The 16,278-nt window shown below is 36.1% G+C and overlaps 1 protein-coding gene across 1 annotated transcript in view; it reads right to left on the bottom strand.

Annotated features, from left to right (window-relative positions):
- Nucleotides 1-14,059: 14,059 nt before the first annotated feature.
- The window catches only part of LOC102473038 (chromodomain Y-like protein), a 7,779-nt gene continuing 5,560 nt past the window's right edge, over nucleotides 14,060-16,278 (bottom strand). Inside the window, 5 exon segments of the mRNA XM_014588481.1 lie at nucleotides 14,060-14,244; nucleotides 14,246-14,668; nucleotides 14,670-14,715; nucleotides 14,718-14,870; nucleotides 14,873-15,782. Of these exon segments, the coding sequence (XP_014443967.1) occupies nucleotides 14,190-14,244; nucleotides 14,246-14,668; nucleotides 14,670-14,715; nucleotides 14,718-14,870; nucleotides 14,873-15,782 (1,587 nt within the window). The 3' untranslated portion in view covers nucleotides 14,060-14,189.

The following is a 16,278-nucleotide window of genomic DNA, read 5'->3' as shown; positions in this document are numbered from 1 at the left end:
AGAGACACAATAGGGTATTGATAAACTATTCTGTAAATTTGAGAAAAAATCTTTCCAAACCTAGGGAAGCATTAAAAAATTTAGTCCCAAATAATAGAAAGGACCCCAAATACAATCAACTTAAGAAGATTTTCTCCAAGACACATTATAGCCAAAATGTGATGAACAAGATTTATGATCAGTGAATGAATGTATATTAATTAATTAATTTTTAAATTTAAAATACATATGAAAACTCTAGCACTTTACATTAGTAAACACTCTTACCCATTCTTATATCTCAATAAAAAACAATGGGACTGAAGAATTTAGACATTTAAGGGGAAGAAGTTTTAAAAGAGATCCCTTGAGCATAATAAAATGCGCATAAGCAGGCCACAGATATTTATTATGACAAGCAAGAGAGTGACCAATTTGCATATATCTGAAAAGCTGTGTCAATGGCCATTAAGACCAAGAGATACTTTACATAAAGAAGAGAAAGTAATACATACTTCCTGACCATCCCCCAAGAATGCTATTATTAAAGTATGTGTGTGTTTGTATGTGTGTGTATATATATATATATACACACACAAATGAAATGCACTACTTTGTTTCATCCTTCTAATGGAAAATTTTATTTTATATTTCAATCACACAGACAGAGATAGATAACATGAACACAGAAACACAGCACCACACACATACACAAACACTTGTAAGAGTTTTTAGAATGAATTAGGAATAAAAAACTATATGAGGGAGAGATGGAGTAAGGGATCAGGGTTGCTTTCCTTACCCTTTCACTGGAAGTCTGTTGCTCCATTATTACTTCTGCAAGTCCCAAAGCAAAGGAAAATCAGTGACCTCTCCTTCCAGTATCATGAATGCTTCCAAAGACAGTAAAGGAAAGGGGATGTTGAGCAGTCCTTATCATATTAGATTGGGCCTCAGTGAAGCCCAGAGTCAGAGAAAATAGTGTTACTTTGAAATATCCTTGCCAGTATGTGCACAGCTTCCTTAGGCCATAGGGAACTGGACCATTTTTGCCCTTCAATAATATGTTTAAATAAAGGCGAGATAGTTGGCCACCATATTTTGTTCCAGTGATACTGGAAATGGTTTTAGCCTTTTCCCATTCAGTATAATTTTATTTATGGGCTTTTGTACATATGGATTTTATTGTGTCTGGGGATGTTCTTGTCAACTTTGCTGAGTGTCGTTTATGAAGGGTTGTAGTTATTTATCCAAGGTTTTTTCATATGGTCGTGTGGTTTTTATCTTTCTGGTTATTTGATAAGGTTTATTGTTTTTAGAACTCCTTCATACATATCTTAAATGTAGCCTATGTTGCCATAATGTATAATCTCTTTAATATGTTTTTTGATACAATTTGCTAGCATGTTGCTAAGAATTTTTGAATCTGTATTTATCAAAAATATTGGTCTGTAGCTTTCATTTTTATTTATGACCTCATGTGTTTTGGTGATCATAGGAGGAATTTTTCTTTTTGGAAGCATAGAAAAAAAATTGAGAATAATAGGGACAAGTACCACTTTAGAAGTTTTCAAGAATCTGGAAGAAGCTATGAGGACAGGGGCTTTCTTTATTAGGAGACTATTTATTACTGATAAAAATTTATCTTCTTTTGGTGGTTTACTCAGGCATCCTATTCTTTACTAATCAATCTTGGTCATTTGTATCTGTTCAGAAAATTGTTCTGCTTATGTAGGGTCTCTTGTCAATAGACATAGAATTGTTCATATTTACTCTCATGATTTTTGTGTTTCTCCTATGTCTGATGAAATATCGTTTTATTTCTAATTTGATTATCCTGGTTTCTTTCTTTGTTTCTGATAACTCTACCTAATGGTGTATCAAATAATTATTTTATTCTCTCTTTTATTTGATTGTGCTCAAATCTTTTAGTGTTTTAAAGGTTTTTGCCACAGAGAATGTGCATGAGATGGAAAGAGGAAGAGAGAGAGGAAGAGAATGAGAATGTGATAAGAAAGTGGAGAAATTATTCCCTGGGAAGGGGGGCATGCCAAAATCCCTTCTACTCTATTCTCCTCCTGAGAGGTTTTGCATGTACATGTGCAGACTCAGCATTATTTTCAAATGACTGGGTCTAAAAATCAAACCACTGCTGACCACGTGGGTGTCCAGAAATATAACCACTACACCATCTCCTCCTGATTAAACATTGGTAAAGAAATGTTTACACATATACATTTATTATATACATTGAATTACTATGAATCATGTAAGTCATGACAAAAACAACGCCATATACATTATTTTTAGCAAAGAACTTCTCGTTGTTGTGTCAATTGAATGTTGCTGATTATTACTTGTTCCCTAAATTTATCATTATTGAATTCTTTATGTAATTTTCTTTTGACCTAATATAATTTTTCCCCTGATATTTTGGTGGGCTTCTCCCCCCAGTTATTAGATATATAATTTCAGGTTGTGTATTTGCTACATTTTTGTTGTGTTTTTTTTTTTTTTTTCCCCTAGCATCCACTAATTGCTATGAACTATTCTTTTTTTTCTCTGATTTTCTTATGACCTTTCAGTTATATTAACTCTTGTATCCCATATCATTAATTTCAATGAATTCCTTCTTAATTCAGTCTGATTTCTTCAGTTACTGTAAAGTAATTCAACAGTAGATAGTTTAGTAATGTGTTTGTGTTTCTTTTAAAGTTCTTTCTTAGGTTGATTTCCATTTTAATTCTATTGTTGTCAGAAAAGAAGCTGGATATGCTATCTACATATTTGTATTTGTAAAAACTTATTTTGTGCTCTGTTCTGTGGCTGTTTAAATTTTTTTTCCATGTGGGAAGAGAAAATTGTGTATTTTGTGATTTTAGGATAAAATAGTCTATAGATGTGTGTCCAATAATTTAATTTACTGTATCATTTGGATCCCACATTCCTTTATTTTTTGCCTATATGACCTGTTGAGAGCTGTAAGTAAGATGTTTATATCCTCAAGAGTTATGATTCTCAATGACCTATTGAGAGGTGGAAGGGGAATGCTCAGATCCTCAAACTTTTGCCGTTATCTATCTCTCCTTTTAAAAATATATATTTCTTCCACAAATTTGGGAGCTCCTGTTCAGTACATTCACATTTATAAGTATTATAATCTTTAAAGTAGATTAACTTTTTCATTACTTTACAATCTCCTACTTTGTCTCTCAAGTGATCCACAGAGTTTACCATGTCGGGAAACATCAGCTCTCTTACCTGAAATAGTGCAGACAAGAAAACAATAAAAAGATGTATTAAAAATGCTCACAGAAAATGTGTACCTACAAAAACACTACACCTCGTTATGTCGTGAATTCTGTTTCATCTGATATTAGTATGATGACTTTAATTTTGTTTGTTTGATTTCATATGTTTGTTTGTTTCTGTTTGCATGGAATTTATTTTTCCTGCCCTTTACTTTCTTTATGTAAATCTCTATCAGAGAGTATGTGCCTCATATGCAGCAGATTGAAGGATTGCTTATTTTTCAAACTGCTCTCTTCCAGGTTATATCTTAACATGGGATAATTTAATCTATTAACATTCAATGTCATTATTGATAGTGGTGGACTTATTCTTATCCTTTTGTAGCTATTGTGTGTGTGCGTGCCTGCATGCATGCGTGTTTGTGTGTGTGTGTTTATTTCATCAGTTCATGATGAGCTTTTCTGATATTGTACTGCCTTTAGTATATCTTGAAGGGCCAGTTTAGTTGCTAAATGTGTTTCCTCAAATTTTCTTCCACTTTAGCCACACTACCGTGAAGAAAAAAATGTGCAAAAACTTTCTGTGAAAAAGCACTTTCCAATATCACTCAAGTGTCTCCATAAATTAATATGCAGACTGCAGAACTGGTTTCAAAGACAACATTGCAATCTTGACTGCTGTTCACTGCCATAACAGTGGATGCCAGGTCATGTTAGTTGCTGAGGCTGTGTGCCCATTGCAGGTTACAACCCTTGAATAGCCATGTTTTTATAGAGATAGAGTGATGCTGTTACTGTTCCATGTCACCCTGGCTTGTGAGTGCCAGCAGAGCAGCCTGGGTCAGAGGAAGCTTGCTGGACCTGGTGCAGGAGCTGAACCCAGCTGGGTTTCACTCTGCATATTTGAAATCTTTTCTATTACGTTTACCATTCTGCCTATAATGTGCAATAGAGAAGATCTTATGTTGATTGTATATGGTGAAGATTTTGCCTTCATTCTCTAGATTTGGAAACATTTTAAACAATATATTACATTATATATACATACATTGAATTTCTCTCTCTCTTCATATATAATACATAATACATAATATATATAATATATAATATACTATATAATATATAGTGTATAACCTATAACAGATAATAACACACACACATATATATACATACACACATATATAAATATATACATATACATATCACAGCTTTAAGAAATATGAGAAAAGCAGGGCCAATTTGTAGTTGACCATGGGGGAATCCAGGGCACTGTTCACAATGCTCCTAATGGCCCTGCTTTTCTCATTTTTCTTGAGGCTTTGATTTATTATACAGTCATCTCTTGAAGTAGTTCCCTGTTTCTACTTATTTGGAGTAGGATTACACAGCTGTGTGTTGCACACTTTTCTGTACTAGGCAATAGCTTCTCATCAATTCCCATCTAGTTCCTCCATCTTTCTATTTTTGGTATGACTTTGCCCTGAGTTGAGAAGGTAGAGTGGAAGGTGATAGGTTAATTTGAACATAGAGATTCATCTTCTTACTAGCACAGGAACTGCAATGCTTCACTGAGGAAAGAACTAGGCTAGCAGTCTTTTTCTCTTTGCTGTCTCTGAGAGCCATACTGGTCCTGGGAGAAGTGTGTGTGAGCGAGGGCCTGAGGAACCCATTCCTTCATGGATCTTGTACCTGTGGAGGAGCAGTGATGAAAGGCCAACCAAATGGCACTGATTTTTCACTCACTGAAAGCTGTGCAAATCCTGACAAGGGCTGTAATGATGAGGACATGATGAATTCCCCCCTTTTGGGCTCTTGGACCCTTAGTGGCTAATGAGGACAGTTGTAGCCAAGCAATCTCTATTCTTCATTGACTCTGAGTACTATGCAGGTCCTGGCCTCATCATGGGCATGAGGGTCACATAGCAATTCCTTCCTGTCTCAGGGTCTCATAGAAGAGCAGAACAATAACTAATTACATTTTTTTAAAATTACATACATTTCCAACAACATATCTTTACTTTGGGAATTTGTTAGCAAAACAGTAAAATTTAGGATCATCCCACTGCCTGCCAGGACAATTAACACCAGTCTGGGCATGCCTTCTTTGTTGAACCTGTACTCAGAGGTTGGGGCCTACTTAAGTACTTTCTAAACACTGTCGCCTCTCTCTCCTATGACCTGTGTTTGACCCAGTCATCACACATCAAAAACCAAGAGCATGGTATGTGCAGGCCTTTTTGGAAGAGCTATTGAGGGACAGCAGTGAACTTGGGAAGTCCTGTACACCACTGCACTCCATTCTTGCAACCTGGCTTGCTCTGACCACCACAAACCAGGGCACTTACGCCTCATCTGGGTGTGCCTTCTAGAGTGCGTTCATGCATGGTGCATGGGGGGTATATTGAGATTTCTGGTAAAACCCACCTATAGGCATTTAGTGATGTTCTTTGTTAAGCTGTATCTCCTTAGCTTGTGACTACCTGATCAAGAGATCAAAATTTGTCAGAGTAGCTGATCACACATAATTACCCCTAACTACTCTTCATCTGGGAAACAGAGCTCTCCAATAGACACGCAGCTGAGAAACAATATTGAAATCTCCTCTGCCAGTACTATAGAATTTGGTCCAATTAATAGAAAAAAATAAGCCAATACAGACTAGAAACCAGCTAATATCTTGAAGAAGTATAAAAAAAATGCTGGAAACACTTCCTTGGGTGAGCATACTCGCCCATTATCAACAGTGAATTGCAACAACAACAAAAAAAAAACCAGAAATATCAGCCTAAGAATTCTGAATAGTCATGGTGATAAAATTCAGTGAGGTGCAAGAGAAAACAAATAATCTGTTCCAGGATATGAGAAAACTATTTCAGGACATGAATGAGAAATTCCATAAACAAAGCTTTTTCCTAAACAAAAATCAAGCAGAACTTCTGAAAATGAAAAATATAACACAATAAATTAAAGTCTACCTCAAAAGGATTAACATTAGATTGGACCAAGCAGAAGATAGAAATCCTTACCTGAAAGAAAAAATATCTCCAGTGTAGACTAAATAATCAAAAAGATAGCCAAAGCAGCCAAACAAATGAGAACATATGGGAAATCCTAGCTGCCATGACCATCCAAATATTAATATAATGGTTATTCTGTGAGAAAAAGAATGAGCTAATAGGATGAAAGAATCTCTTTTATGAACTACTATATGGATTTTATTTCCCAAATATAAAGCTACATGGTGAAACTCAGATGCAGATTGTAAACAGGTCCCGTAATAGAGTTAACATATAAAGATCCTCACCCTTGGTATACTGTATCAAGAGGGTTTAATTTGGAGATATGCAAAATATTCTAAACATGTCATCAAGAAACCTCTAGTTCCTTGTAAATATTTTCCATGATGATAACAACAAATCTCTCAAATAAATCAATGGGCAGTAGAAAGAAAAGATGATATATTGAAAATATTAAAAGAACTATAAATTCAACTATAACTCTATATCACGTAAGATGATCCTTCAAATAAGAACAAATAAAAGTATTCCTAGTTAATACAAGGTGAAATAATTTAAAAGTAACAGGCAGCATGACAGGAGGTACTGAAGGGGTAATGTATCAGGATAACTAAAGAGAGACAAACAGGAACAGAACAAAAAAACAACTGAGAAAATGGCTAACAAAGTGATAGAGATAAACCTGGAAATATCAATCATGATGGTTAACAGATTAAATTCTGCCTTTAAAAGACGCAGATTGACTGCTGACTAGACACAAAGAAAAAAGTTATCTATGTGAGGTCTATCAGAAACAGATCTCAATGATAAAGACATTTGTAGGCTGAAAGTGAAGAACCTTAAAAAGACACATCATGCAAAAAGAAACCCAAAATGCTGGTGTACTGGCAGTAGTAGTATCAGATAAAATAACATTTCAGATGAAAAATGTAACAAGATATGAACAAGGACATTATAGAGTACTAAAGGGACTTGTTCACTGAAAAGATATGACACTTGTAAATATGTTATATCTTGGACCTAAACATTTACATCTAATTCTGCAGCACCTAAATATCAGAGAGAGACTATGTGATCTCAAGGAAGAAATAGACTGCAACACAATAATTGTAGGACTTCTCAACACCCCACAGACTCCTCTGTACTGACCATCTAGACCAAATTAAACAGAGATAGAGCAGATCTAAATGATACCATGTAGGAGTTGGCTTTAACAGATTTCACAGAGCATTTCACACAACTTCTGCAAAATACACATTTTTGTTAAACTCACATGGGACATTATCACTGATTGACCTCATGATAAGACAATAAACAAATTCAAAGATATAGAAACTATTTTGAGCATCTTTTCTGGTCATGATGCAATCAAACTTAAAATCAACTACAGAAAGAGCCCTAGAAATTTCACAGACATTTGGAAACTAAAAATCCTACTCTTGAATTACTTTACAATTATAAAAGAAATTAAGACTGAAATCAAAAGGTTTATCAATGAAACCACTGATAATGAAAAACAAGTACTTACACTCTATCAAACAGAGGAAAAGCTGGCTTAGGAAACTCATTCATAGCACTTAGGGTCCACAAGAAACAAACAGATAAAAAAATAACCGAAAGGTGACAAGAAAGCAAACTAGTGACATGACTCAGCAAACTGGAAGGACAACAACAACAACAAACCAAAACAGGCCAGGAGAAAAAGAAATAAAAATAAAGATTTGACCAAAAATCAATGCAATAGAGAATAAAAGAACTATACAGAAAATAAGTGAAACAAAAAATTAATTCTTTGAGAAGATAAACAAAATGGAAACATTTATAGATTAATCAAGAACAGAGTAGGGAATAAGATCTATCAAATCAACAAGGAAACAGGTGATGTTACAATGGCTATACCAGAAATGCAAAATGTCATCAGAGAATACTATCAGCCAATTTATGACAGCAAACAATCAAACCTAATTGATATGGTTAAATTCTAGCATTTTTCTAACTTACCAAGATTGAAGCAGGAAGAATTTGAAAGTCCCAATTGACCCATAACCAGCAAAAAGACTGAATCAGTAAAAAATAGTCTCCCAACAAGGAAAAGCCCCAGTGCTTACCACTTTTCTTCTGAATTCTATGAAGCCTTTAAGGAAATCTAACAGCAATTCTCTTTAGGTTATCTCTAAAACCTAAAAAGGAAGGATGTCCCCAAATGTATTCTATGAAACCTCCATTAACTTAATTCCTAATCCAGACAACTTGCCAAAAAATTTTTGCATAGCTTCAGGCTCATATGTGTGATGAATGGATAATCAAGAATTATCAACAACGTAGACAACATGACCAAGTAGGATTTATTGCAGGAACTCAAAAATAATTTGACATACACAGTGATAAATGTAATACATTACAATAACCGTATGATCCCATAAATTGATACAGAGCAAGCATTTGAAACAAAACAACCTCAATTTAAGATTAAGACTTCCAGCACAATCTTAATAAAGAAACATCCCTTAACATGATAAAAACCATTGATGAAAAGCCAATACTAACATCATCCTGAAAGGGGAAAGGATGAAAGCTGTCCCACTGAAAACTAGAACAGGCATGGCAGCCCACTTTTTATAGTCATTTTTGACCCCTGTACTGGACATTTGAGCCAATTTAGTCAGAGAAGAATGTTAAATAAAAGGCCTCCCAATAGGAAATAAAGAAGTGAAATGATCTGTATACACAGATGATATGATTTTACACATAGAAAAATCCCAAAACAAAACAATAAACTAGTGTAAATAGTAGATGAACAGAGTCAAGTGGCAGGAAACAAAATCAACATACAAAAACTTATAGCACTTTCATACAGTAACAATGGTCAAACTGGGAAAGAATTGAAGGAAAAAATCTCAATTACAGTAGTCACAATACCAGTAAGATTTATAGGACGAAACCTTACCAAAGACATCAAAAATTCTCTGCAGGGATAACTGTGAAATACTAGGAAAACAAAATAAAAATAATACACAGAATGGAATGATTCCCATGTTCCTAAATTACAAGATAATTTAATCAAGATATCAATCCTATCACAAGTAATCTACAAATTCCACGTAATTTCAATCAAACTACTGGAGATATTTCTCACAGATATAGAAAAAATAGCATCTCAAAATTTTTCAGAAAGCATAAAAGACCCTGGTTCACCAAAGCAATATGGGGAAAGGGGAATAAAGTAGGAGGCAGCTCACTTGATGACATCCAACTCCATTACAAAGCTGTGATAATTAGACAGCATGGTATAGTCAAAGACATGGACAGGTAGACCAATGACCTAGAATTGAGAACATTCAAATGAATACCAAGCATGCATGTAATTGATTCTTGAGAAAAGGCAAAAGACAATCCAATAGGAGAATGTTACTGCAGCAAATGGTGCTAGCAGAACTGGATATGCAGAAAATTAAACTAGATTCCTCTCTCTCACCACTTATAATAATTAACTCGAAATCAATTCAAGATCTGTACACCAAACCCCAAACTAGAAAAATACTGGTGGAAAAGACAGGAGAAACTCTGGGAGATCTTGGAGTAGGCAATGACTTCATAAAGAAGACCCTCTAAGAACAGGCCAGAGTCCCCAAAATATATAAATGGGTCTATCTTAGCCTAAGAAGCTTGTGCACAGCAAAAGTAACAATAAGTTGAGTGAGTTATTTATGCTCACAGTGGGAAGTTATTTTGGGTACTCTGCCTCAGTTAAGGGTGTAGTAATGAGAATATAATGGAATTCAAGCACCTTCTGCACACACACACACACACACACACACACACAAACACACGCATGCACACACACACACACACACACACACACAAATAGTCCAAATTAAAAAAAAAGAAAAAAAAAAGAAACTGCATCTTTCCTGAAAAATAGGCAAAAAGCCCCAAGCATATCAGAACATGCAAAATACCTCTTAACACAAGAAAATGCTAATCAAACCACAATGAGATACTACTTAACTCACATCAGAATTTCTCATTTTTAAAAAATTACTTTTATTTAAATTTATTTATTTATTTTAACTTGATCAGAGACAGAGTCCAGATAATGTACAAGAGAGATCAAAGGTAGGAAACTAAGCCACCATGTCTAGGCCAGACATGTAGAAGTCTTGTGCCATTAACCACCGCACCAATTGCTGGTGCCATGGAATGGCTAAATTTAAAATCTTAATAAGTTCTGATGAGGCTGTGGAGAAAAGGAAATTCTCCTACATTGTTGGTAGGAATGCAAATTAGTACAAATACCTAGGAGAATGAAATGAAGATATCTTAAAAACCTACAGCTACAACTATCGTACAACACAGTATTCCTCTCTTAGGTATTTACCCAACTGATTAAAAAAATGCTCAGACAATTCCTAGGACATCAAACCACCCCAAATGTGCAAAAATAGATCATTTGGAATGGAAAAATTGTGGTATATGTACTCTGAAGTATACTACTCAGCCATAAGAAAACAATGAGACCCTAAGATTTGATACAAAGTGACCCAGTGTGAAAAATTTAATGCTAAGCAAAGCAAGGTAGTCTATGAAAGACAGATTTTGTATGTGTTCCCTCAATATGTATATCTCTTTTCTTCATATGCTTTATACCGGAAACTAAAAGTGTGCAAGATATAGAAACAGAGAGGGCAACGATAGATGCTCAAGGAAGTAATGTAGGGTAATGAAGGGATAAGATAGCAGTAGGTGAACAGGGGAAGAAATAAAGTCCATTTAATTCCCAATAATTAAAACAAATAGAAATTTACTGTATTAGAATCCCACCCAAATGCACCTTTCTGAAAGAGTTTATCGGCCTATATATTTACTGATTTGTTGCAAGCTAAACAGAGCAAACATGCTTGTTATGCTGCAGTGACCAATGTAAATCTTTGGTTTAAAATGTAAAATTTCCAAATTTCTTCACTGTTTAATTTGGCAATATTGGAGCAGTGTTTACTGTTTTAAAGCAATTTGTTTTATTTTTCTTTATGAGTATTTTTAATTACTATTATTTTAGTTTAACTTGGTCTTACCTTAATGTTTTTTCATTTAATTGTATTCTTCCTTAATTTAAGTGAATTTGGTGTCTTTTGAAGTGGTTTTCTTATTAAAACTATCATCTTAAGTTTTATATTTGGATATCTAGTGTATAAAATTCTACAGATTGTAAAGATTGTACATATGTACAAACACACACAAATATAATACATACATATACAAACAATTCAACCAAAGTGATTGAACAGTATGTCTCACAGATACATAATATACTGTGCCATTTAATTCAGGAAATGTTAGATTTACAGAATGTACAGCTTTCCACGAGGGTAAGAGTGTTAATGTGTAAGTTTTACCTCTGTATAAATATAATGCTTTCATATTATTTCATTCCTCATATATTCAATATGATTGACAGCCTATCTATAGGTCTGGCTGATCACAGATATCTGTGGCCAGGAGTCAATCCATGCTCTACAAAGGATTGCATCGTGATCACACAGGGCATTTTTAAATAACATCCCACACTCAGTGGAATGTACAGACATAAAAGCAGAGACCCAAAAGCACAAATATCCAATAGAAGATCATTCTCTTTGTTTTAAAGAGGAATTGGATTTAGAAGTGTTTGCATCTTGGCACTAAGAAGCACTTATATAGTTATTATTTTTTCCCAAATGTTGAGAGTCCAGTTTTAAACTCACAAACGTTCATTTCAAACTTTATAACTTAAAGTGTACAGAGCTTTACAAATGAGGCATGACACACTTTTAAAAAAGATGAGCTTATTTTTATGTCAATTTGTTAAGAGCTAAATAATTGTTAAACTGAAAGGGGAAATCAATTGTTAGCTTTTGTGAATGTTAAGGATATGTTTCTCTTCATACAGTGGAATGCACATGTGCCAGGGGCCAGCCTCAGCAGGAGTGGGTTGACTCGTTGGAGGCAGTGTAGGAAAGGAAGACTAAGGCCTCAGTGCCTTTTTCATGCAGTCCTCAGCTGGACAGCCCCAGAGATTGCTCTCTGAGGAGTGAAAACTGCTAGGAATCATCGTGCCTTTTTATTGAAAATGTGATACATGCAAGTAAATGGGTGAGGGGCTGCACGTTCTAATTATCAATTCATAAAGTTTTAACAATAGAGATCATAGATTCCATTCAGGGTTTGATTAAGGGCACGTCTATTAATCATTGATACAGTTCAACAATTGTTTGATTGATGTAAGCAGGCTTTTAGGAAATTCTGAAAGTGTAGTTTTGGAGAACAGTTCCAGCAAGCAGAGTTAATGATCAACCGGTATTTAGCAGCAGCCATCTTGTGATTACTAAAACAAAATATCAAATATTTAGGTATTAGTTCTTATGGATCTCAATAAAGAATGATACTTATATAATTCTATAGGGATCTAAAATTTAATTAAAGTAATCTTAATATATCTATTTTAAAGGGATGAGCCTACTGTTCACTTGGTGAGAATAAGGGGATACTTGGAACAGCTTCTCCAACTAGCAGTACCGGTTTTTCCTAAGTCAAAAGTAAAATGACTAACAAGTTAATGAAAAACTTTAAAATGGGTTTATGGTGTTGTGGATTCACTTGTGTAGCCTATGGCACCACTCTTATGTATTTTGTTAGAACATTAGTTACCACAGGACGAGAGTGTCCTGGGCCAGTTTCACCCTAGACCTATTGTATGTAAAAAGTTATTTGTATTAAATGTGTACTGAAGGACCTTCTAAAGGTCTAGAAGAACTTCAGCACACCCTCCATTGTAACTGCATGGATGAAGCCTTGTAATTAACAGTAAGTGATCAGGGTAAAGGGGAGTGGTTGGAGAAATTTTGGGAAATCTTACTATAAAGAAGTATGAGAGAACTATGTAATTCTTTCATAGTAGTAAATGAGGGAATAAGAGGGGAGTCACTTCCCAGCAAGGCTATTGCAGTTTCTGGAGCATATTGACCCAAGCTTTTGCTCATAGGTCAGGGGGCATACAGGAATGGCCTTGCCAACGTGATGAATCGACCAAAGCTATGCTTAAAGGTCGGAGTCTCAGACAGATCCTGGAGCCCCACCAGGTCAGAATCCTGCACACATGAACAATCATTATACTTAAGGAAAAGGCTCACTTCTCATTGAAATAAGACAAAGGCAATAAAGGCAATATCCCAGATCTATATCATTATCTAGGGCTAGATAAATGAGTGCAAACAAAGTATCCCTGGGGCATCCATGTTCTCCAAGATCAAGTGAGAAAACAAGCATTATTCTGGGTATTTCTGTCACACAAACCCATGAAACATTAATCCTATATTTTCCATCTACTACTCGCCAAAGAAAATAAAAGTTGTTACTTTAAACAACAGTCTAGGGAACCAACAGTTAGCATAATGGCTATGTCACTGGACTCCCACATAGTCGACTGTGGTTCGCATCCCGGAACTGGTGGCTTAAAACTCATGCCGGGTGCGTGTACATGTGTGCCCAAGATCCTGAGAGGAGAATGGAGGAGAAGGGATTGCGGTGTGACCATCACCCCTGGGGGGTGATTTCTCGCTTGCTGTCTCTCTGTCTCTCTCTGTCTGTCTGGCGAGCACATGCACCCTCTAGCAAAACCTCTCCAAAAAAAAAAAGTCTAGAGCTCACTCTTTTTATAGTGATGCCTGTTTATATACAAGTAAAAAATAATAATGTTTAGACAGAGGTGATCAGCAGTAATTTATTTTTAAAATAAATTACTGTAGCTTAGTAAAACCATCATGATGAGATGGCTTGTGTTTTTCCAGTCCCATGTTCTAGTTAAAGTAAGGATGAACTTGCTTCACGCTGTGAGGGGGGCATAGGGCAATTTGTTGCTTCTAATGTCCTTCTCAGTGCAACGATATGCACCTGACCAGTCATTAGATCAAAAGTCATTCGTCTTCTTCTCCAAGTACTTGAGCATGTAGTCCATGCCTTGGTGAGCTCCAGATTTTCTTGAGAACTTCACATTCTCTTTCATTGGCCTTTTCTAATTCATGCTGCATATGACAGTGCATGAGGGTTTTGGACTCCTCAAGCACAACAGGATCACCTGAGGCCATTGCCTGGATCCTAAACATGACTTTTTGGTTGAAGGTTTCAGGCCAGAATGTTTGGGAGACCAGTCCTTTTTCACATGCCTCCTGGGCAGTCAGCTTTCGCCCACTGAGCAGCATTTCACTTGCAGATGCCCTTCCCATAATTTTTGGAAATGTGACAGAAGAACAACCATCAGGGCTCTGTCCAAACACAGTGTAGGGCGTTTGAAACCAAGGTTTATCACTTGCCCAGACTGTATCACAGAGAGGCAGTATGGAGGCTCCTAAGCCAATGGCTGGGCCATTTATTGCTAAAATAAATGGGTAACTGAATGAATGAATTCACAAAGGTTTTGACAGCTTCTGCCATTTATCACTTTCTCTCTTCCTGTTGTTTGTTAAACACCGTAAAAAATAAGCAAAGTCAAGTCCACAGCAGAACATACTGCCCACTGCACTGAGAAGCACAATCTTGCTGTCAGTGGCAGCAGCCATGTTCAAGGCACTCTGGACTTCTTTCATTACCTTGGATTCAGGGAGTTATCCTTTGATGATTTTGTAGATAGCAAGATGTGAGTGAAGCCATCCCGCTTCCAGACAACAATATCTTTATATCTGTAAGTATTTTCTATTTGTCTCAGGCTGAAATGCAAATGTTTATCAGAAGGCTGGTGTGTTCTTTCATCAAGAATTTTCCTCTTCCCAGCCCTCACTCCCATGACAGGTGTCTGCATCCTGGTTGTTCCATTGGCATCTAATTCACTTGGAAATGGAGACTTACATTTTCTGCTAGTGGTCAAATCTATGACCATGGCTGCAGGTACAGGGCCAGGAACCACAGACTCTAGAGAAGCTATTTTGAGCCCATCCTCCATCCTCAGTTTCTCCACCCAAAGGCCCACTAAAGCTCCATGTCTCTTGTCTGCAGCTACAAGTGGCACTGACCTGTCGTCCAGACATTGTTCAGTGGGGTCCCGGAGTTCCTGCAGGCTCTCTTTTTGAATGTCATTTTCTACCATCTCATACTTCATGGGGCTGTAAGGCACAAGTGTCTTTTTACCCTCCATAGTCTTCTGGTCTGTGAGAGATGAGGTAGAGTTTCTCTTGGCATTTTGACTGCTGCCAAAGAGTGGATCTTTTTGGTGCTCATGGGTCTTGCCAATCTCTATCAATTTAGGAGAGGTAAGAGACAATATCGTTTTTGTGGATCTGGAAATGTTTTCTTGAGACTTCTTTGAGGAGGCCCTGCATCTCCTGGTCAGTTTGCTTACTCTCTTCTTTTTAGTATGATGTCTATTGAAAGCTCGGGTGAAATCCTTACAATTTTTGAGGTGCAGCACTGGCTCCCATGTGTCTTCCTCACTGCCATAGTCCTTCCATTGAACCAAATACTCAGTTTTACCCTTTTCATTTTTCCTTTTGTCAATAATTTTCTCAATCTAGGAAGCAAAAGGAAAACATTATCATTGAGAAGTTAAATTCAACAGAATTGTTTCCTTACCTGAACAGAAGACAGTAATTTCCCACTCTTCTCTAAAATTTAACTTGGATATGGATTTTTGATCCAACACAAGTACAAAGATAATTAGGACGAGATCATAAGCAACAAATGTAGGTTTCCTGTTACATGACCCACAGGCTATTACTAAATGCTCTGAGACAAGTTGCTTTGACAAATATATTTACAACATTCTGTCTTTCCATGTGTAAATTTTTAAGTATGAACCACCGCTACAATAATGGGCTTTTTAAACTGAATGAATGTATTCACAAAGGTTTTGACAGCTTCTGCCATTTTAACACTTTCTCTCTTCCTGTTTTTTGTTAAACATCGTAAAAAATAAGCAAAGTCAAGCCCACAGCAGAACATACTGCCCACTGCACTGAGAAGCACAATCTTGCTGTCAGGGGCACCAGCCATGTTCAAGGCACTCT

The sequence above is a fragment of the Tupaia chinensis genome, unplaced genomic scaffold (assembly GCF_000334495.1).
Source record: "Tupaia chinensis unplaced genomic scaffold, TupChi_1.0 Scaffold000037_22, whole genome shotgun sequence".
In the NCBI taxonomy this organism is placed as follows: Eukaryota; Metazoa; Chordata; class Mammalia; order Scandentia; family Tupaiidae; genus Tupaia; species Tupaia belangeri.
Note: the sequence above shows the minus strand (reverse complement) of the source record. Positions and strands in the feature narration are given on the sequence as shown.